The following is a 23,483-nucleotide window of genomic DNA, read 5'->3' as shown; positions in this document are numbered from 1 at the left end:
CCAGCTCTGAATGTCTGCAGCTCGCCCTGGTACTGGGGAGCAGAAAACTTGCAGACCTAGGAACGAGACCCTTGTAAAGGAGCCTATAGACAGGGAGAGAGATATAAAGGAAGAGAGATCCTGTTGAGAAAGCAGTGAACCTACTAAGTAGAGCCAGAGCATGGGCTGCTGCAGTTTACAGTTAGATAAAAAAGGTTAAAAAACCCCTGTACTCGCTGTAGCGTACTGGAAACGTGCAACCCAGGAGAGTTTTAGGAACCACAAAGTTAATATTAAGTTCACCATAGCTCATTGTAAATCTTACATATTCCCTACAACACCATCACCTCCTCCCCCCGTACGCCTCCGCAAATCCCTTGCCTTGTTCGCTCTTTATTCCTTGACGTAAAATTACCTGCTACATAATCACTCCGAGAAAAGCCCGCCGGCCCTCTCTCGCCTGCCTCCGGCCTCTCTCTGGGAAGCCGCCCCCGCGGTCCTCCCCCGCTCCGGGCCCGCGCCTGGCACCGCCGCCGCCCGGACTCCGGCGGCAAGAAAACCGCGCATATCTGCTATTCCTGACCCGCCCGGGGTTTGCACCCTTGTCCATTTCCCGTTCGCAGTAGGTCTCCTGCATGGAGAACACCACCACAAGGAATTTCTACCCAGCTGAACTGCCGGTTTCTGTTCAACACTCACGGGGCTGAGAGATCCCTCCCTCTACCCCTCCTTTCACTCAGTCATTTGTTTAAAAATAAACTTAGGAGCCATCTTTATAATTTAGTTTACTTCCGAATATTTTAAATATTATGAAAAAAAAAGCCATAAACAACGCTGTTATTCAAAACATTTTGAGGTATAAAACATAAAAAGATTTGGATTTTCTTTTTTTTTTCTTTTTCTTTTTTTTTTTTCCTTTTGTTTTGTAAAAAACACACACAGTGGTTTATTGAGTACTTACAACGTTTACACCTTCAATATTAATTAGATTCCACTTTTCCCCTTACGGACGGAAGTGCACATACCCAGTAACTGTTGAAAACATCTTCAAATACTGAACGACCACAACAAAATTACAACACTAAATACCGAGTCAATCGAAACATTGGTGCAACTGCTTCTGTTGAAATATAGCTTTATAATCCCATGAATATTTATATCCAAAAGGCCAAGTAATAAAGATACACTTCACATACACACTAATGCCAGGGAGGGATTTTTTTTTCCTTTTCTATGGTTCTGTTTTCCCCATGTGTTTTATACAGAGCAAATAACATTCACGAAACATTTAGAGACATTACCCCTTACCAAGCTGGAGTTTCCTCTTCATATATGGAATGCTTTTTCCCTCTCCTTCAAATATCCACATTTTGGGGGGGTTGGGGGAGAAATTGCACATAAATAAACTGGACGATTCCAAATACAAAGAGTCCTCAGAGAAGAGCTCACTACCGAGACTAAGAGGACGGCTCCTCCAGTCCTGTCGTGCTCACTGCTTGAGCTCCAAAGCCCAGACATGCTGCGGCCAGCCAGTCCTCCCTTTGGTTTTCTTATCGTTGCTGCTAACTGTGCTTTTCAAGATTTCGTTCTGGGGAGACAGGATGCGAGGGAAGAGAGAGAAACAGGAGGGGGAAAGCAGAGAAAAAAAAGGTTAGATATATTCCTCTCCTTTCTAGTTCGCATCTGCCCTGTCTCGAGATCGAAAACTATGAGGGTCTAGACCTGAGCTGCTGTGGAGGCCTGCGGGCTGCAGCGGACAGAGCGGGGCCCCCTCCACGGGGTCTTGCCGCGGGCGAAGCAACCGCCCGTGGGAGCGGCCCTGTGTCGTGCGCGGCTGCCCGTGTTCCCGGCGGAGGCCGATCCCCGCTTCGCGCCATCCCGCTGCCCTCCACGCCTGGAGCACGGTGAAGCGGGTTGGAGGCTGAGCGGCGCCAGTCGTCCACGGGGTGATGGGGATCACGATAAGGTCTCGGCTAAACCATACCCCCTCCCTGATTGCGTGGAGGAGATGGGCACTGGCACTTATCGAGGCAAAACATCGGATTCGCGACCAGCCCAAATCTACGGGAATCAATCACACGTAAGCGTGCCACAGGGCCTACACGAAATCGGGCTTGCGTTGCCCAAGCTGACTGTCCCGTAAAAAATAAAAAAAGTTGAAGCGCCGAGCGCAGGGGCAGGAAAGCCTATTGCTGCAAACCTCGTACTTGCCGACGGTTTAAAGCCGTGCTGGCTTAGCAGATAATCATGCCTCCAGACTTTTATTTAAAGAGAGAGGAGGCTTGTCTCCTGCGGGATCACGGTTTGGGATCCGGGACAAGCAGCAGCCCGGGAAGTAACCTCCCCGGGGGGCCCTAATGTGTCAACGTTTTCCTCGCGGCTGCTCTCAGCCTCCGGTTCGGATTCGGACGCCGACGGCCGCCCGCAGCTGTGCGCTGTCCCACTTTTGGCCCGCAGTTACGGCCAGGGACGAGTGGGACCGAGGTGTCTCCCATGGACATCCCCCGGCCACTCTGCTCAGCCAGGCGCCGGGAGCGCCGGGACAGGGTGCCGGCGGGCAGCCGAGCAGCCTCCTCTCCGCGCCTCCCCTGACCCATCCCGCCCCGTCCCGTTCCGGAGCACTGACCAGCTCCTTCTTCCTCTTCTCTTCCTTCACGTCTGTCTTCTTGATCTCTGCCTTGAAGGCCTCCGCCTCCCCGTTCTGGTCGTCCTTCGCCAGCAGGTCCATGAGGTAGGCGATGTAGCTGGTGGCCAGACGGAGGGTTTTGATCTTGGAGAGCTTAGTGTCGGCGGGCACGTTGGGGATGCACTCCCTCAGCTCCGCGAAGGCGCTGTTGATGCTCTGAGTCCTGCGCCGCTCCTTGCGGTTCGCCGTGCCCCTGCGTTTCACCGGCCGGGGCCCCCCGAGCCCTGGCGGGCCGTTCCCGGGCGGCACCCCCCCGTAATGGGAGTGGTCCATGCCCGGCGCCCCGTTGGCGTACTCGGGACTGTAGGACAGAGCCATGCTGTAGTCGGGGGGGGACATCTCCGGGTGACTGCTGATGAGCCAGCCGTGGAAGTAGGGGTTCTCCTCGTGGCCGCAGCGTGTGGCGGCGGCGGCAGCGGCGGCGGCGGCGGCAGCGAAAGGGTAACCCTCATGGTGCACCACCGGGTGGTGGGGGAAGCCGCCCACTAAACTCATCCCCGCTCCCTAGAGCACCCCACCCCTCCCCCCCAGGGCCCCAAAACAAAGGTTTCCCCTCCCCGCCCGCCCCCCACCCCCCGCCGCAGCGGCGGGAGATGCTGCCCGCCGCTCGCCCCTCAGCACTGTCCCGCTGCCCGCTGCCTCTCCATAGGGCGCTGCTGCAAAGTCCCCGCGGGTGCCCGAGCGATCCCCCCTCCCCGGGCGCCGCCGCCGCCGCTCATGCGTTGTGCCTCCACCTCCTTCTCCTCCTTGCCCAGGGCCGGGTCTTCGAGGAAGCGCACACAGAAAAAATAATAATAAAAAAGCTATGGAGAGATGTCGACCAAAACAAAATGGCTTGGCTTCCCAGCCCGGGATCTTCCTCGCCTCTTTCTTCCCTCCTCTCTCGCCAAGTCCGTCGCGACCCGGCCGGGTGGTACTTACACGCGGCCCCCCTCCATGCGCCCCCGGTTCGGGGCGGGCGGGCGGGCGGCGCTCCCCTCTGCCCTGCGCGGCGGCGGGGCCGTCAGTGCCTGGCGGGCACTCGCATCCCTGCCCTGCCCGCCACGGGGGTCAGCGCCTCGGTGCTCCTCTGGGACATCCGCGCCGCTCTGCCGGGCGCGGCGGCAGCGGGGCTCGGCGCGGCGCGGGGCACTGGCAGGGCTCCCCGGCCCAATCTCCATGTACAGCTACATGTTTAGGGCCGCTCGGGTTAATATATGTCGTCAGAAGCGGCGGCCGCCAATGGCCGCGGTGGGGGCGGGGCCCGCCGCCCTCCGCAATAAAACTTTTTGATGTTCGCTCTGCTAATTGCCGAGCTCCTCTTTTAGGATTGGCTGCCCCTCCGCATCCCTAATGTAATTAAAACAAGGGGGGGAAAATTATCATGGAGGCAGAGGTTAATGCAAGTGTTTAGCAGATGCCTTATAGTAAAATCTACATTAAAAAAGATATTAAAAAAAGCAATAACAACCCCCCCCGCACACAAACTAATTAAAACTTAAATATCGGATAATCTCAAACCAGGTACAGTATGGATCCAAGGAATTTCTTGGCAAAAATCTATGTGAGCACTTGATAGGCTCTGGGGTTGCTTTGGCAAAGTGCTTTGTGCCGGTCCGGTAGAGGAACAAATAAAACCGGCTTCGGAGAGCGCACTCCATCGGTGCCCGGTTGTGACAGACATGCCCCAGCAGCGCTCCGGCTTATACTTGTATTGCTGGTTAATATACACAACGAGATTGTTAGTTCCCGTGAGGAGGGGGCGAAGCTACTCTGCCTCGCCTGTCACCCGACGTGCGACCCGGGTTAGCACGGGCTGGCTCCGGCTGCGCGGCTGCTGACTGACCGAGGGAGCGAAGCGCTCGGGGTTTGGCCGGGGACGGTGTTTTCTTCCAGAAAGAATTGCTTTGAGACACTAACAATAAGCCTGACTTTAACCAATTCTTTTCCAGCTTACTTCCTGCGCCTATGCATCTCCACCAGTGTTCACTCGAGTGATTTAAGCGCCTGAAATGGGTTTCATGCCTCTTTAGCTGCTATGATCGGTAAGTAACCGAGTATTTTTTTACAACATGTTCCCAGCTAATTTTCTAGCTTTTACTAAAAAAAAAAAAAAAAAAATTCGCCACATTCCTGCTTCTGCAATAAAAAAAGCATCTGCAGAAAGCAGGTTTAGTTATCGAAAGGGAGTAGTTAAATGTTTGTTTAACGGCCAGGCCAGGAGGAAATGTTTCGTAGCTATTTAGGTGCTTTACTTCGGTAAGCTTTAAGACATTACAAAAGAAAAATGGACCTCAAGCTGCAACTCATGGATAACTAGGAGTCGAAGAGAATTGTTGTCATCTTCAAATGGAACCGAGCATTACTAAATAGCTGCGAAATACCAAATACCCAGCCTTAGCTGTGCTGGCTGACGTCTAGGCTGCTTCGGTGTATATTACAATGCAATTTTACAATATAGGTAGTGTGGAAAACTGTGTCAACAGGGGCTGAGAAGTCATAAATTAAAGAAAGAGAAAGATAGAGATGGAGGAGTCTGTGAAAGGAAGCAGCAAGAGCTGCAAGTCCAATTTCTGCAGCAGCTCAGTGTGCTCTGCGGCCCCACTGCAGAGTCGGTGGGAAAAACCGCAGGGGAAAGCGCTGGGTGCTGGGAAGAGGGCGAAAATCAACTCAATGCCCGGGTAGAGGAGGCAAGCTGAACCCGGGCGGTCTCGGCGCGAGGAGAGGCTGCCGACGGGCTGGCCGTCGGGGTGCCGCCGGGACACAGGGGCTTGTTGGGGCCCGGGGACTTTGCGGGTGAGTCTGCGGGCTCTCGGCAGGAAATGCCCTGCAGGCAGGGGACAGTCTCCGCGGACGAGACCGTCCGCCAAGGAGCAGCCTGCTGCGGTACTGGGGAGTTGGGTTCGTCGGGGAAATACCAAAGGCGAAGCGCGGCGCCGGCCCCGCGGTTCTACAGGACGGGGAGTGCAGAGCTGGACTTGCACAGTGAGGAGACGTGCACGGAGCGCAGACACGCAGGCGTACATTTTATAAGCATATACACATATGCGTGAGCGTCTGGGTGTAAACTGAGTACGAAAGTGAAAAACTAGTCCAGATGTAGAATTGATGTATACACACATATATCTCATACGTACACACACATGCTTGTAACCGACTGATGCATATCTGTATTTATATACGCATACACACATATGTATATATTGTATTATCCTAAGGAAATAACGTGTCTGCAGGGCGGATTTTTAAATTTAAGGAAGGACCTGGGCAGACCGTGCAGGCAGAGTAGAGCCCCGGAGCGACCAGGCAGCATGCCTCTGCTGCTCGGGATGCAATATCTGCAGAGCTCAGCCTGAAAATCCACCCAGATCCTGCAGCGGTTCTCCAGTTTTATTTTGCTGCAATATTTACTTGATGCGAAGAAGAAGTGGGCATTGTCAAGGCCTGAAAGTTATATTGGCTTGCAGACGGGATTGTCTTTCTTTGCACTCTCCCTGTTTGTGTAGGAGCTTTCCAATATACTGCAGGCTGGACTGCAACTGTGACAGTCTCTGTGGCAGGCCACTACGATCACTCCGATAACATCTCCCATGATGAAGGAAACGGAAAACATGAGACAGAGAAAAAGTAATAAAATGTACAGGAGATATCGATCAGAACACCAGTCTCCAAAGCTAGCATCATTATTGTTTAATTAACTTTGGAGAAAGAGGGTCTCTAGATAAAGCACCCAGCAGGATCTTATATTTTCCTCCTATCCTATCCCATCAGTTGTTTATGAGTTTTATAAATCGAGTTTTAGAGCAATTTAACTTTTGTGTCCTCCCTCAGTTTTTCACTACTCAGGATGCCCGATCATGGGTTGCAGCCTTTTCTGTTTGATCCACGCGTGTAAAGCCGCTTCAGCACAAAATACCTTTCCCAATACTATGCTCACAGTCCTCTAAAAAGCATTAGTATCTTGCCGACCTTCCATTTTTTGATTTGAATAGATTTTTTTCTCGTACACAAATCACATGGGGAAAAAACCCAAACCAACTAGGAAAAAAAAAAAAGAAAAAAAAAGTCTTATGTCACTTTATTTCCCTGCCAAAATGGTTGCATGTTAGATGGCGATTTATCTGAACTCTGCTGCCAGACAGGACTTTCCTAACTTGCTATAATAAAGAAATTTTGGTGGTGACTGTGCTGAGGCTAGTTTTCTCTTCCTCTTCCCGGTTTTTAAAATTAATTTTATTTTGTCGGGGGTGGGGGGGACTGTATCTTTGCTTTTGCCTTGCCTTTGTTGCCTCTCCAGCACGACAGCCCTCCCAGGGCTGAGTGGGAGGATGGGGCTGCCCTTGCCCCCCGATGGGTGCGCCGCGGCGCCCGGGGAGTGGGCGGCAGGAGCCCGAGGAGTGGGGCAGCGGCGGGGGGTGGCGGGCAGGGCGTCCGCTCAGCGCCGCCGGGGCCACCCGCTGCCCTGCCCCGGCGCTCAGTCGCCGCCGGTCCGCTTATCGTCAGGTCACTTCTCTCCTCCGGGCCAAAAGTAGGATGGGAGTTGGGATAACAGAACAATAGAGCTGTGCCCCCCCCCCCCCCCCCCCCGATCTTATGTGAATTAAGCTAAATTGCAAATTAAGCTAATTTCTCCGAATCAGTCGGGAAAAACCACATGGAAACGGGGACGAGGTACCTACGCTGGGTGGTCGGAAACCCACATCTGCTGGGGACGCCTGTGCTGGCTGGCTGGGAGCGCCGCAGCCACCCCGCGACAAGCCCTTTGAGGAGCAGGCCGGGGGCAGAGAAGCGCCTCGCGGATGGCTGGGCAGCGAGCCTCCCTTTTATTTACTTCTTTACCGCACCTTCTTTTTGAGGAGGGTACGATGCCGGCGGGGCGAGTTTGGGCAACTGGACGCCATCCGGGACAGAGCAGCGGCGGGAGCGGCGGCCCCGCGTCAGCATTGTGGTACCCGGTACCGACCACAGACCCGCCTGTCCCTGCTCCTTGCAGCAGCGCCGGGATCTCCCTTCGTAGTTTTCATTAAAGCAAAGAAACAGTCAGACACACTGAAGCATCCCAAGGGCAGGCACCCCGTCCTTTGCTTTTGAGGCGCTGTCCTAGGCGGGCAGCCCCCTCGACGGCTCTCCTCCCCTTAGCTCCCAAAGCACTGGGGTGCCGATTCCCTCTCCTGCCTCCCAGCTGCCTACCACATCGCTCAAACACCCGGTGCACGCTTCAAAAGCCGAGACGCGTTTGAATTTATAGAGTGCGTGATGTCATTGACCCGGGACCAAACGTGTTAGAAAGGGGTATCGTTCTCGAATGGATTTGGGGACGCTGGAGCAGCCCGTGTCCCAGGGCTGCAACGCATTCTATCCCTGGGCCATTGCTTAGGAGTTCGCGAGAAGACCTAAACCCGGAAGAAAATGGATTTTTTAAAAGAGGCACGGAGAAATATCATTTTAAGGTCAACATGTCAGTGAGGGTTAATGAAAAGGACTTGTGCCTAATGGGCCTGCTTGCACCCTCTCTTGCGCTCACACAACCTGGATTTCAACGTCCAGGGCAGAGGGCGGGATCGGGCCCAGCAGGCCCGGATTAATTGCTGCTGTTGGAGATGGAGGAACCCTGCTTTACGTTACTAATATCGGTGATGAACGCCCACGTATTACAGGCATGGTAATCTCGCAGTCGTTTTGTATACAGAAAGAAAAAAAAAAGGAAAAAGATCAGGGACGAGAAAAACCCAAGGTACTGACCATTTCGTAAGTCTCAATGAAGTCGCAATGATTGACGGTAAGCACGGGACCCTACGCGCTTGATCACTGCATGTGCAAGCAATTATTCGAGGATTGCTTATATTTGTGACTGAGGATCCAGAGTTGCATTTAGAACCTAGACAGGAATCACAGAAAAAACCGAAAAACGTTACAAACTCCAAACAAGACCCTTTCTTTGTCAGAAGAACGGTAATAAAGACCTTACAAAATTCTGCAGTGAACGCAGTGTGTCTCTATTTATTGGAATTGTTATACAGATATCTCCTATACATGCGCATGTATAAACACGCACATGTATACAGAGAAACATACTGGTTTTCCGTGTAATATTGTTTGCATTTCCGGAAAAGAGCATCTTAAGATGCTCTTGAGCTTGACTCTGACGAAATAGCTCACGAATAGAATTGACTTAATTAATGAATATTTTGTCCTCCATTATCTGAAGTTCTGACATTGGAGGAAGAAAAAGGTTAGGCTGGCGTCATTGTGGGTTTAGGCTAACCAAAATCAACACTTTTATTGTCATTTTTCATGGAAAGTCTCCATTTAAAGAGGCTGGGGTTTAAGAAGCATTCATAGATCAAAAGTAACCTCGCTCGGCTTAAAAAAAAAAAATCCCTCTGGAGCAGTGAAAATTCACTGCAATTTGGCCCTAACTACAAACCCCAAAATGTCAGTGTCGTCCTGCCGGTGCCCCCCGCGCCGTGTACCTGCTGCACTGCACCCTGCTCCTGCTTGCCCGGGACTGGCTTCAGGACAGGAGCTCGTCTGAAAACTCAAAGGCTGAGTTCTGCAAATGTCGGCTGCACACTTGGTGGAAGCATCAGCTCGTACCGCAATTCCTATATGCGTATCTTGGTGTAATTGATCTGGCTGAGTGAGGTCTTTCTGGTAATTTGGATACACCAAGTCTCCAGTTAATGACATATAATCAGCCTTTAGGTCGCTTGGTCATTCTCTTATTACAAACCCCTCCTGCTCTCTCTGATCTCCTTTCAAACTAAATTTCACACAAACAAATAAAGCAAGACAGGGACAAGTCCTTAAAATGCAACAGAGAAATATTGGAGAATTGCTCGTGGGGAACTATAAACACTTTTTAAAAGAAAAAATCCGAAAAGATAGGACAGAACATCTTATCGAGAAAGAAAGCATTGTATACAAAACATGGAGGGAAAACCGGTCTGGCTTCTGTTAAAAGTGACATAAAATTAAAATAAAATAATTACAAACAGAAATGGCATTACATAAACAGAAGACCGGAGACTTTACAAGAAACGTGCGGCCGCGTACTGTAATTTGTTCGTACAGATGATACAACCTATCTGTGGATACGTAAAATGTTTATTTGCTTCACTGTAGCCGGAATTTTTTTTTTTTTTTTTTACTATTTTTTTCAGGAAAGTTAAGAAACCGGAAAATGGAGAACTGAGTGTCATGTACCTCCCCAGACCTGCAGGAAAACGGAGCCGCGGCCAAAACCTGGGGGTGTAAATGCGACAACAAAAATAAATATTTTACATCACCGTGCAGAACTTATTTTACTAAGTCAACACTTTGTTTTTCTGCTTTTCACTATTTCTTTCCTCTGGGGAGAGACAATGCTCACTTTTTATTAGGTATACCCTAAAAGTTTATTTTGATCCCCGTCCAGGTGTATATACACACATACGTATATACATACCTATATATATACACACACATATACAAGATGAACAGGCTGACGGTGATGTGTGAGCAGAGGTTGGTGCGATGGCCAGGGAGAGGGGCAAGCAGACATGCTCAAGGTAAGATGCCAGGGTCTTGCAGGTTACTGGCAGCTCATTGAGAAAGGAAGTCCTGTTTTTCCCCAACTGAAGATGATTTATAAAATCGAGAGCGGGGAGATCTCAATGTCGTTCAAGTGTTAGCACTAGGAGAAAGCAGCCTGCAGAAGAGGACTGTGATCCACACTTCCTCACAGGCATTAGCGCCTTTCAAAATATTATCAACATGCGTTTTACAAGAGGTCTCTCTCATTTGTGTGTAATACGGGGCTCAGACAGGCGCTAATTGAGCACGTAGCTTGTGTGAGGTTGAGAGAATGAGTGTTGGGGCAGGTTCAAAAAGTGAGAGAAATCGGAACGATGGATGTATGGAAGGGACTGTCACAGGCCCCTGCACAGTGCGTGTTGGTGTGAAAAATATCGTTTCTTGTTCAATACGTTCCCGGTCTTTTCAGCATTTCCAAGGGCTTTTTTTTTTTTTTTTTTTTTTCCTGCTCGCCCTTTGCTGCTGGGTTCAAGCATCAGCCCGTAGCCACCCGGCGATCCGACCCAGTACATCAAAGGCCATCGGGGGACAGAGTCCCGACGCCGATGTCCCCGTGGAGCGCACTCTCGGGGGCACGGTCCGCCCCCTCCGGGAAACACCAGGGATGCTCAGCCTTGCCCCGGCACTGCCCCGGCGGGGCCGCCTCCACCCCTCCCACAGGCTGGTGGTCGAAGTGCTGAAGGCTGGCGGGGAGGCGGCGGGCTGGCCCCGCTGCCCAGCGCACCTCCCGGGGGAGGGCGGCTCCGGCGGCGCCCCGCGGGCGATACCGCTCCCAGGAGGAGCCCCGCCGAGATGAGGGCGGCTGGAAAGGGTTAAGCGCTTCCCCTCCTCTTGCTAGAGCCCCCTGAATGCCACTGCTTTCCTCTAGAGGTCTCATTAGGGAAACCCTAACTGCTATTTTCAACGTTTCCTCAATCAAGCGCCTTTAAATAGAGCTCCACAAACAAATTGGCGGCAAAAAGCGCAGATCTTGTCACGGGCGACGCCGATCCAATATTTCACTCTTGTTTGCTTTGTAATTACAACCTGGCTTGTGGCTACCGGCACACTGGGGCGAGCTCCCCTCGGCCCCCCGGCCTCTGCCGTACAGCCCCGCAGACACCTTTCCCGGGGCAGGGGGTTGAGCGGGACCGCCCACAGGAGCCACTGAGCGAGCGATCTTCGGTCAAAATCAAAAAATCAAACTGAAAAGCAGAATCTCCCTGTCCAAATGCTGAGTTGTGTTTTGTCTGGGTGTTTTGGTTTTGTTTTTCTTTTTTCCTCCAGCAGCTGCTCTGAAGACACGAGCTTTCCAGCAGAAGAGATTTCCCCCGAGCGCCGCCTTGCCCTCCATGCCCATCTGTCCCCACAAAAGGCAGTCCGAGCGGTTGGTTTGCTCTGCAGGCTTCGCTCCCCCTCTCTCTGTTAAAATGCTCTTATGATTTGTTCTATTTTCCACAGCCACTTATTCTTGACTGAACAAAGATGCTTTAAATCTTCGTCAGGAAGAATAAAAGTTAAAACTGCTTGGGCGGGTTCCTACAGACTTGCGGGCTGGTGCGGGTCCACCTCGGTCCCGGCACAGCTACCCCTCTGCGCACATCAGGGCTCGAGAAATCTCCTTATTGCGGCTCGGGACAGCAGTATCAACACAAATAGGAGCTAATTCGATAATGTCTGAAATCCGGGATGTAACAGAGGGGAATTTGGCGTTTATGAACTAAGCTGCTGTATTTGCTTTGCTATAAACCATCGAGAATATTTTATGATAGAAGGGAACAGTACAACACAAAAGGGAAATATGACAATAAATCTATTTTTATGGATTCTCTTTAGCAGCAAAACACAAAGATTCAACGGTTTTATGACTCAACTATTTTGCAGGTACATCTAAAGATACCTACACAGAAAAGAAGACCACATATTCCCCCTTCCAGCCCCTCTGGATGGCGGAAATCCAACTCTGTCCCCCTCAGTTCAGTGATAAAATTCCCTGTGACTTCCATGGTAGCAAGGCTGGCACAAGAGTTCACATCTGACCACTGCAGGGATATCAGGGACACTCTTCGATTATTTATGGTGCTGCTGGCACTACCCTTTCATAGTTTACTGATATACAAATCTTTCAGTCAGAAGCAGTGCTCCACCTTCTATATCATTAGGATGTTCTTTCTAGGTACTCCAATATTATTGAGATTTGAGATAATTTATGCATCCATAGAGATAAAATACTTTAATTTCATAGGGATAATTTTGGTGGTTTTTTTTTTTTTTTTTTTTTTTTTTTTTTTTTTTTTTTTTTTAGAAATGATTTACATGCTAGCATGAAGATAGGTAGTTCGGGGGAAGGATTTCCAAGCGGCAAAGGGGCTAATGCTCCTTGAAGTAAGTGCAGGTTCTGCATATAAATCCCTCTAAAGATTTAAATCCTGGATGTTTTTTCAGAGTCATATTCCACCATAAAAAACATTTATACATCCTGATATTATTTCATTCAATGCAAGCATATTTGCATCTATGGTGCTAGGCACACTTTTTTATCTATTTCCACACCTTTTTTTCTGTTCTTTTTTATGACCAAGTCCTGATATTGCTTACCCTGAGCATCCAAATCCAGGTTTAGGTCACCTAGAGAGCAGGGAATAGCTGGTAGGTCCGGTGGTCTGCTGCTGGGCTGCAGTGATTTGGAAGTGGAGATTTTGAAACACTTGCTTCACTTATCTCACAGTGCAGAGCTTTTCCTATCTCAGCACACACACATGCATGCAGCATGGTGCTTTCAGGGACTGGTCACTTTCTAGCAGCTATGAAAGCAGAATGCAGATGCACTGTATGCAGCTAAACATATTCTTTTAAAATAAGTCCCTTTAGTTAATTTTTTTCTCATGTGCTGCTAAATGAAAGTCACACTGCTTTTTTTTCCTATGCTTTTTTTTTTTTTTTTTTTTTTAAGTAGAGCAGGCAAGTGGATTCAAGGCCTTGATTTTTTTAGGAAATGTTATAGAATGATCAGTTCAGATATCTCAATCCTAATCGCATGTGGAATAACACCTACAAAACACATCTATGGGAAAAAGAAAGATCACAAAAACTTGCAAAACCAGACTTCATGAGTACAAGTTGAGCTGCTTAAAAAAACTGCTCATCAGAGTGGCACATATTTCTATGACTTGAATTTTTGCATGTGCCTACTTTTGGTGGAAAAAAATTGTGCATAGTCAAGCTAGCTCATATACCACTGCCAGTCTTGCACAGGGAGGCAGAGCACAGTGCAGGCTGATTTTACTGTTTCTCACGGGGCAAAGTAGCCTGGACTGAGCTCCATTCTGTTGCACTAAAGGACTGCAAGCACTTTTTTGCAGTCACTTCAAGGACTTTTACACTACACTGCTGTCTGCTATACAGACAGAGTACTAGGAAAAGTGTATACTGTATACACATACATTTTTGCTTACCTGGAGGCCAGGGTATGTCCTCCAGAATCCACAAGGGGCTTCTGATTCCATTTGTGTACTATTCATAAAGATATGTCCTAGCTTGTAAAAACTGTACATACCCATTTTTTTGTGATATGTGCATTGCAGACATCTGGGCTGCATGTGTGGAAAAGTAAAGACACACACTACGAACAATTTTACATGTGCAGTTTTCCAAGTATGGATCTATGGGTCTGTAATATGGCACATCTACAGTGCAGAAAATGACATTCTTCTGCAAAGGAGGGCACTCAAAGTGGCTTTCAAAGAAAAAAAATGCAGCATTGTTCTTGGTAGCACAGTTAGTAGCAGTTTATTTCTCCTTGTGGCTCCTGAATTTTTCTGTAAACCCACCATGATGGAGTGTTATTCCTAAACAGCAACATGCACACAGCAATCAAAATATTTCAGATATTCATTTCTGTAGGCTGATGTTATTAAAATTAAAAACATCTGCTTTAAAGAATGAAGTTTTCTGGATGTAAATGCTTCTCTACTCCCACGGTAATTTCAGCTACTCAGGAAAAAAATGTGATCCTAAACAGTCGTTGCATTGTTTGACACAGTAGCAAATGGAACAATGCTGCCCTTAATGTTGTTGTTGTTCAATGGACAATTGAAATTGGATAAAGGTTTTCATCTGGGAACACTTTTCTAATACCTCTGTAGGTAATGGGAGTCCTATTGCACACTGCTCTGTGACCATCAGGCCCTGCAAGGTTCACCCTCGTCTCACCAAGACAGCTCCTGAGAAGATGCGTTTGTGCCTACGATAGGCTTTTAAGTGTTTTTCTGTTATCAGTTCACTGACACAGTTTTGCAGCTGAGGAGATCAGCGAATGGAACCCCAGCTGCTTGTGTTTCCGATGCTATCACCTAATCCTAATTAGAGGTAAGAAATTCCTCTGTAAAGTCAGGGGAGAGAAAACTTCTCCCTTTTGCACACCCCTTAAAATCATCGTGAAAATCTTTGATTCTTGTGTTAGCTTCTCCTACATTGAAGCTAAACTGGGCATACCTGTTTAAGAATGAGTAAACACTGACTACCACATAGCACATTGATTGCTGTGCTAATGACATAAGTGCAATGAACATCAAATATGGAGTTGCATTGAATGCTGTGGTATTTCTGTGAGATATTTTGTTGCTGTTGCCAGTCGGGCTGACCCTAAATAGAGAAAAAACCCAGAAGCTGCAAAAGGTAAGTATCGATTCTGCAGACACAGGAATAAATTAAAATGGAAGATAATGCAGGGGAGGACGCTTCCCTAAACTACACGTAGGTGGTGCATGACTAAGAAAGTACTATGTGACATGTGACTGTGCACAGTGTTACCTGGAAAGCTAGAAGTTAATGTCCCTTTCTTACTCCAACTCCTTATAAATCTGCCACTGGGTAAATCTGGGTGTATCAGAAATGATGTATAAATGGAGACCTTGACAAAATATCCATTACTGTAAACTAAGCAAAAAACCACCAAGTAACTCGATGTCTATCTATCTTTTAGAGAGAATTATAATAGCCAATATTCAATATTTAACATATAATATTAATAGTTATTATATATCAATATATAATAATAAATAATTCAAATACTTTTCTACATTGTGAGAATTGATACTTCCTGTGGATTGTAGCTAAAAGAATATGGAGACAGATCCTCTCTTAGTCCCCTGCAAGACCTCCAGACCATTTAAAATCCTGATTGCCACTACACCTTCCCATAGTTGCTGTTAACAGGAAATTTAATATTTTTAGGATGGATACTATGAAGTTATAAACAAGGTGAAACCAGGACTTTAGGTTCTAATATTGTTTATATCTTATATGAGTTGATAAACACACCTACACATACATGTATACGTATATACAGGAATCTGAAAAAACCCCCCAACTCAAGATCTAAACATTTCCTCTCAGTATTTACATCTTAACCATGTTAGTTAGCCAGTGTTCTAGTTCAAAAGACACATTGGGATCTGGCAGGATTAGCAATATTTGTGAACCATTCAGCTCTTGAAAAATGTCTGATGCTGCTTCCTTGGGATTCTCATGGATCGTGGTCTTTGTGGAGGCAGGTGTCTTCATTCTATCTGTCCATATGGAGTTTCACTGAGTAACATTCACACAGAGTGCTTCAGATGTTGGTCACTGTAGAAATCTAAACTATTTGTGCCTTTAAAGCTGGAGATTAAAATAATGAGAAAAAGAAAAGAAAATTCATTCTCTATATCTAAGTTGACGGAAATGTTTATAGAAGGGAAACAGCTGATTATGAGACAAATGTGTTTCTTATGGTTATGGCTGTGAAATACTAGTTACTTTTCTTGTCTGGAGTAAGAAGTTATGCCAACAGGCTATAGGTTAGACTCTTACTCTGAGGACAGACGAACCACATTTTGTTTCCTTGATATACGAAGAACAGAACAAGAGTGTCCAGGTAGAACTTCACTGTTGAAATCTAGAGATAGGTCTGAAGGGGCACAAGAACACAAAGATCCATTGCAGTTCAGGGGGTGTTACCTAGGACAATAGATAAAAAAAAAAGTTTTTTCAGTGACTTAAAAACACTGTAATAAAAACTATTATTAAACTAGATTAAATGAAGCAGAAATTTGCTTTCAGGTTTTAAAGCCAAGAATGTTCTTTGTGCCTCTATCCATTTTTGCTCTCCATGTACCCTGTGCTGTTTACACAAGGATTATCTTGTTTATTTTAGAGATATTATGCTTCATAGAAACTAATCAAGAGAATATTTCTTTTTTTATGACAAAAACTAGTTGTCAAATTACTCAAGTTGCTTTTATACAACATTCTTGGGTTTGTGGTAGTGTGATATTTAATAAAGTGTTTATAAAGGCAGATATAATAGTTTATCAGATCTTGGGCAGTCATAATAACAAAACTACCCTTACCCTGAGTGTTATGTACTTTGTAATTTACAACACACCACTTTCTAAATTACTTCATAAACTAAGAAAGTTGCCTACCAAAGAATCAATCTTATAAGAACTAAGAAATATTTTCCTAAATATTTTTTCTTTTACTTAGTCTCCATACAAATCATTAGTAACAACTGGGATTCAGACAGACACTGCACTGCCCATAGCACACAACACGTGCACGCTGTAAGATATTTTCATTTTCATGCAGTACAATCTATTTAAATTTCCAGTGGAAGAGACCTTTCAGTTTAAAATACTACATGTCCAAAATGCTATCGTGCACAAACAGTGGGATAAAGTGAAGGGAAAAGACCAAAAGAAAGCTGAAGACCTTACAGTGGGAATCTAATGGAGCCATTCAAGTGGGAGTTAACAGTTTATGAGACCATGAATAGAGAACGGAGCCTTTCATTTCTGTGTTGCTAGTCCAAGTCCCTACCAACTTATGTCAAGTTTGGTTGGTGGATTGACTGTAACAGCCTGTGTACAGGCTTCTTCAACAGGAAAAAAAGCCTGTACCAATGAGTCCAGTCTTCCTCTCTGCTGAAGGGCCTACACTCAGAAATCCACCTGGCAGACACAGAAGACTCGGGTATGCATCCCAACCTAATACTAGCCTCTCCTCATTCTTCCTCAAATTTCAAAGTCTTGTTATTCCCTATGCGTAGTCTGTGTGCTATTGCATGAAAAAGAAAAAGAAGATAGACATTTACAAGCAGAGAACTGTTATTTGTAACTTACGACTGATTTTTGGTCTGCAATTAGGCAATTACCTTCTTATTAGTCTAGTATTTACTTAATCTTCTTACTGGAAGCAGCTTCTGCAGTTATTCATTACATGCTTTTCTAGATACAAAACATCTTTGTAGTCACTGTGAAATCATCATCCAGTTACACTTTCGCATTCTATATAGTTTACACTTTAACCTTCTATATCATTAAGGAGGAAAAGTATCATTCATGCATGCTTACATTGCTCATCCTCATATTTTTAAGCAGCATAAATTAACATCAAATTCACATTCCCCTGTAAAAAGTCATATCTTCTATCTGGGCAAATCTGGGCCTCGCATTTCTAACCAGCAGTCTGAATGCACAAAATTGTCATCACTATTTGCAAAAAGAACTGTGAATTTTAATTCTTGATCAGGCTTTGACCTGAGAGAAGTGCAGAAATTATGCTCTGCTGGAGTGCAAAAGAAAAAAATAAAAAAAAAAAATCAACTGATTGTTGTGCAAGAAGCAAGGGCTTCCTTACACATCTAAGAATTTCTTGTCAGATTGCAAGTCTAGGAAAGATGAGCAATTTATGCCCCTACTGCTAGTTTTAGAGCAGATGTATGACAATCCAAGGTGATTATTTGATATCAGAAGAGAAGCAGCAGAGAAAGGGTAAGGTTTCATGATTGAACATGATATAGGTAGATAAACAATTTTCACCTACAAGACATGGGTTTTGTGGGAGACGGTCAAATATATCTGATCTGCTGAATTTTTTTTAAAAAAGTAAGCATTGCAGTCAAGAATCTACCAGAGTAGGGGTTCAGTTACTTGATTTCTTGTAAGATTTCTGTGAATTCATGTCACATTGTTACTGGCAGATAGACTGAAGTATTAGAATCAACCCTTTACATGACTCTGTCAAGGAAGGACTCCAAAACACCAAGTGGATGAACAGGTGTTTTTCTTATCCTAAACTTAAATATATGCAACTGAAAAGCTGCAGACTTGCAATGTGTTTATAGATAATGTTGCAAGCAGATTTATACTTCAAAGTTTTGTTTTCCCAAGTCTATACAATCTGGTCAGAATAATATTGGTATTTCCCTATCCACAGCTGATGTTGCAACAGAACGATTTTTCCAGAACGAAGATATTTTTAACAGCAAATACCTGAGATAATCAAAACCCTTCAATTCTAGATAGAGAACAGGTAGGATTCCTAGTGAATTCCAAGAATCAAACTTGCCTTTGTCCTACACTTCTTGAACAATAATAGTTCTTGCCCACCAGCTGGTTAGAAAAGGTAGCCAACTGATACAGAAGAAAACTGCAGAAGACTTGGTAGCATTTTGAAATTTTGTGTGGAAATTTATCATGGTGTGCTATTTCCTTTATTTTAAGAACTGAGGGCATGGAATAGCGGAGCAGGTTGTGAGTGAGACATCATCAGGTGAACAGATACCACGACAGTAGAGAAGAAGGTTGCATTTGGAACTGGGCAGAATATGATGATTTAGAATTTAAAAAATGTGACCTGAAGAAGAGATAAATTAAGGATTTTGGTTAAAACCAAACTTATAATGAAAGTGTAACCTAAAAGGAGCAGAAAACAATAGATTTATTGAGTGGTAGTGAGATTACAGGCTTTGAAGAGAGGGTTAGAGATAGAAACTGAGTCAAAAAAAGGATGGGAAATAAAAACATGGAAAGAAAAGAGCAAAGACAGAAGAACAGACTGAATGAAGAGGGAAAAGTACTACAGGGAAAGGACAGGAAAAAAATAGATAAGATCTGGAATATGAGAGGACGATATAGTGTTAAAACTGGAAGAAGCGGGGGAAGTGACTGAAGAGGTAAAGGTAAGGCTTGAACTGCTCCTGCTGGGGAGGTGCCCAGCAGGAGTGTATTGGCTATGCCTGCTCATGTCTGCACATGCCATGGGGCACTGAGACCCTATTCTATGTACTCCACCTGATTACTTGTGTTCCAGCTGAATGGCAGGTACTTTACACCATTTGCTATTTGAAGTCTGTTTTCCTCTTGCTGTAAACTGTATCAGTTCTGTAGTTGCTTTAAGAAGGTCACCTCTGTGGACACCAAAAAACATTCCCAACTTGAGAACCACACATCCACAGTCTAGCTTCTGTTTTTGATGATACCTTGAAACTGTTATCAGTGATGAAGCAAAAAAGTCACCACTGCTACTGATTCTGTGGTCCCCCTTTCCAATCCCAGTGGTGTAACTCCTCAGTTCTTGGATCAATGAGCACCATAGCTGCTGCTTTTGGCTTGGAGTAGTCCCAGAGCCATTAAAAAAAAGTTGTCATATAAGATATCTTCCTACTGAAAACCCTCAGTGAAAAATTTGTCAGAAAAATTGGAATGACACTCTCTGGAAGCTTTCCAGTTCTTCAAAAACTAGTGGCAAAGCAGAAAACTTGTTCTTAGGCATTTTTTTTGCCCTCCTGTCACATCCTTAAATCCCACGGAATTCAGAGAAAGATAGAGTGCATTTGAGAACAGTGCATTTGACCCCATGTTAGCTCACTTCTTCTGGTCTTTTCTGGAGGTATTGTAAAAAGGTGTAACATGAAGAGTTACACAAGAAAAGTTGTCAAGAGCATGCATGTAACACATAGTTGTAATATAATCAGGGACTAAAAATTTCTGGGAGATTTTCTTAAAGAATTAAAAAAGTAATAAAAATAAAAAATTAAATAGAAAATAAAAATACATGCTAATAATGGTCTTGTCTTCTCCTTGACACTTTCATATAGCTGTAACAGCATTTAACATTTCTTGTGGCTTCCTCATCTCGGTGGAAGGTGGTCTCACTTCAATTACATGCATCTTTGCTGTCTCCTATATAAAGTAAAACAGTACTACAAGGCTGAGCATGGAGATGTGAATGTGTGCAGAACTTCAGAATGGTAACAGAGTGCTGTAGCAGGTCTCTCCACCAAGCTGCAGTACCTCCCACCTACCCTGCACATCTTTGTTGGCTTCCTGTGGAGCAGCACAAAGTTATTCAATGACCTCCAGATACTGCAGATAAAAACTGCAACTCTTCTCACAGCTACAAAGTCCATCAGAAAGGTGGATTCACCAGGTCCAATACAGGAAATTTTCTTCTGGTTTTTCTAATTCAGATCTAACCCCCTAATATGTGTACCTTTAGAAATAAAAATAGCATTAAAAGTCTCTTAGCAAATAGTTTAGTGCATGCAGGAGACAGGATGAAAAAGACACCAACTCACTGACTACCCCATTGCTCTACTGCATGCTACTGCACACGGTGCTGAGGGCTGCCTGCCTCTGTGAAGAAGAGATCAGGCTGGAAAGCAGAGTTTTCTTGAGAACTTCCCCATCACTCTGCCTATGTTGATAGGCTTGACTAGAAAACTGTGCATCACCTATTGCATTCATGATGTGGCAACAACATTAGTGGCTTGGGATGCTCCAGTTCTGCTCCAGAGGTTCTCTGCTGTTTTGGCAAGGTGTGTCATTTTGGGCAAGCCAAAATATAGGTACTTAAATCCTCAAGCCAGTATTTGTCATCCTGGAAATAGTTCTTAGTTTATAATTAATCAGAGCTCTGAACAAGCACTGGAGATATTTCTTTGAATGTAATTGTTGCCAATCCCTCTTCTGACTTTATTAAATCACATATTTTTCAGAAATGTGGCCCAGACTAGGAAAGAAACAGCCTCCTTCACTAGCTGAGGTGGGGTTTGGACCATGGAGATGCAGATAAAGGGTCACTTATTCCAGGGTGAAGAAAGAGGTGCAGATGCCAGCACTCAAGAGAAGACTGTGAGCTTCAGGGACACCTTGGTAAACTTAGGCTTTGTAGACTTAAGGCTACCAAACAGCTGGATTTCCTGAACACAATCCCTTTTTCATCCCAGAAACATTGTTTGGGCAAATGCTGATAAATTTATACATTTGTTATGACTTCAAGATATTTGGGAGCTGCAGCAGGTCAGATGCTCTGCCCAGAATAATCTACAAGCAGGTTGTATACAGTGGTGGTAACCACAAGACTGCAAGAACCCTCACAGTCAGGCCAACACTTTCAGAGAGCATCATATTTATTACGCACATGTGATGAAGTCACTGCATGCCTGCACAGTAAGACTTACACTTCTGGGGATTGTCTAATGGACCTACTGCCCATGTGCTGCCCAGTCACTGGGAACACGCACAGAAAAGCCTCTGTAAGTCAGATTTACTGTGAATATGCAGAGCAATGAAATGCTGCATGTGCAACAGGACGTGTTGCTTCCTGAAGTGTAGGGTGGAGTGCACATACGCTGCACAGATTTCCCAGGCTGAAATACAGGAGTTCTACACTAGCCAAATGCTTGAGTCTTGGTGAGGGGCAAAATTTTAAGATGTGTTATGCACGAGTGCCACATGGAATTTGCTGCTCGGCACAGTGTTCTGCACTGTGCTTCTGCATGGTGCTCATTGCAAGGTGCCTCATATGCACTGAGAAAAAGATGTTCAGTGCCTGGCTCATACTGCCAGGTTCCTCTAGCAGGCAGGTGTTCCAGCTATAGGTGATGCAGAGCTCATGTTGCTCTGTGGCATTAGTCCTATGTCCTAATTTCTCATCTGAATAGGAATATATGGATTTATGATAACAAGGATGCCTAATAAAGATGCTGCTAAGTTAGAGATTATGAGTCTTTCAGATTTTATATTGAATAGGCAGTATGCAAATTATTTTTATTTCAAGAACAGCAACAATCCCTGAAAAGCTGAGAACACCTTTACGGTAATCCTCATCTCCTCAGAAGATAGCATTTGGTTACAATTAAAGAAAAAGTCTCAAACTACTTATTCATACCTCCCTGAACTTCAGATAAAAAAAAGAGATCCTACTGTGAGCCACCTCAAGGTATTAGTTTTTACAAAAGCAAAACAAAACTAGTGGAATTTTTTAAACCCAAACCATTCCAACTTTTGACCACTTTCAGTTTCAATACAATTAACTATTTTTATTTTATTATTTTTGTACCCACATAAGAAAAATGTGAGCAGGCTAGAAGTTAGGTTGATTCTTTGAGGTTGAGCTGAGGTCAGAGAAAAATTGATAGCAACTTTTGAGAAGAAAAAAAATCATCAAAGCTAAAGGAAGCTTCTCAAAGTGGGATTTAATAGCAGCTATCATATTGCCTTCAATGCCTTGATAATTTCTCCTGCAGCTGTTTTATTTTAAAAGATTTCACCCCCATCCCACATGTATAGGCCTATACACTGACCTAAGTACACACATTCAAGTACTTTGGTCACTCATGATAACTATAAACCCTTCAGTGAACTACCAGAAAGGTAGTTCAAATGGAAATGGTGAAATTCAATATAGCGTTTAACTAAGTCACTGTCTAAGGTTAAGCCCAAGGAACAATCAGTAACACTGGAAGGGAAGGCAAATATATTAATTAGTATGTGGACACCAGATATATGTGACTTTCCTGGAAGCTGTCAAATAACCACAGTGGTATTTCAGTGTGAGTGAAGCAAATGAGTCTATTCAAATATATAGTTTAATTGAATACATATATGTGTTTTTTGTGTGTGTGTTCATAAAGAACCCTAGATACAGATTTAGGTACAAAAGAAAAATTAATAAAAAGGAGAGCAGTTTTAGCTGATAGCCCTGCTGCTTTTCTAATCTGTCTAATCATAGATAGAGTGGAGTTCTCAAAAACTCCTTTGTAGCAGGCACTCGAGCTCCACTGGCTCTCAGGGTAGACTAGATTTCAAACTTACTATGGGCTTTTTGAAAACTCTGCTTTTGTGTTTTATGCAAGCCATACCTGAGGGCCTTATCTTACACAAAGATATCAGCGTTTGTCACACTAAACATAGTTTAAGTAAGACAGAGGGAGATTATTATGATGACAAAATGATGTGTGTGCATGCTGGTGGAAAATTATTGGTCCATATATGTGTTTATTATGGAATATTTCCATTGTTATATGTATTTTTTGATGAACTTCCTCAGAAGATAGTCAAGTAGCATTCAAAATCTCAGTGGTGGGTGAGCAAAATTTTAAATCCCCAATTGATTAACTAAAGAAATGTTACTATTTACTATTTATTTATCTTTCCCCTCTGATATGAAAAACACA

General features: G+C 45.0%; 1 protein-coding gene and 1 long non-coding RNA gene across 3 annotated transcripts; one reads left to right on the top strand and one right to left on the bottom strand.

The window, feature by feature from the left end:
• Positions 1 to 509: 509 nt before the first annotated feature.
• Positions 510 to 3,836, bottom strand: HAND2 (heart and neural crest derivatives expressed 2). Its single transcript, XM_051790224.1, has 2 exons — positions 2,606 to 3,836; positions 510 to 1,567 (listed from the first exon to the last, which is right to left on the bottom strand). The coding sequence occupies exons 1-2, from the start codon at positions 3,158 to 3,160 to the stop codon at positions 1,469 to 1,471; spliced, it is 654 nt and encodes a 217-aa protein (XP_051646184.1). The 5' UTR covers positions 3,161 to 3,836; the 3' UTR covers positions 510 to 1,468.
• Positions 2,608 to 9,935, top strand: LOC127472276 (uncharacterized). 2 transcript variants are annotated; one of them, XR_007904942.1, is made up of 3 exons: positions 2,608 to 2,710; positions 4,597 to 4,689; positions 9,808 to 9,935. It is a non-coding gene; the product is annotated as an uncharacterized LOC127472276 (long non-coding RNA). The 2 variants fall into 2 exon arrangements; XR_007904941.1 differs by lacking the exon at positions 2,608 to 2,710 and adding an exon at positions 4,012 to 4,168.
• The last annotated feature ends 13,548 nt before the right edge of the window (positions 9,936 to 23,483 follow it).

This window comes from Manacus candei, unplaced genomic scaffold (genome assembly GCF_025592945.1).
Source record: "Manacus candei isolate 608988 ecotype Guabito, Panama unplaced genomic scaffold, ASM2559294v1 h1tg000028l, whole genome shotgun sequence".
Lineage (NCBI taxonomy): Eukaryota > Metazoa > Chordata > Aves > Passeriformes > Pipridae > Manacus > Manacus candei.
This window is presented reverse-complemented; position numbering and strand designations above follow the sequence as displayed.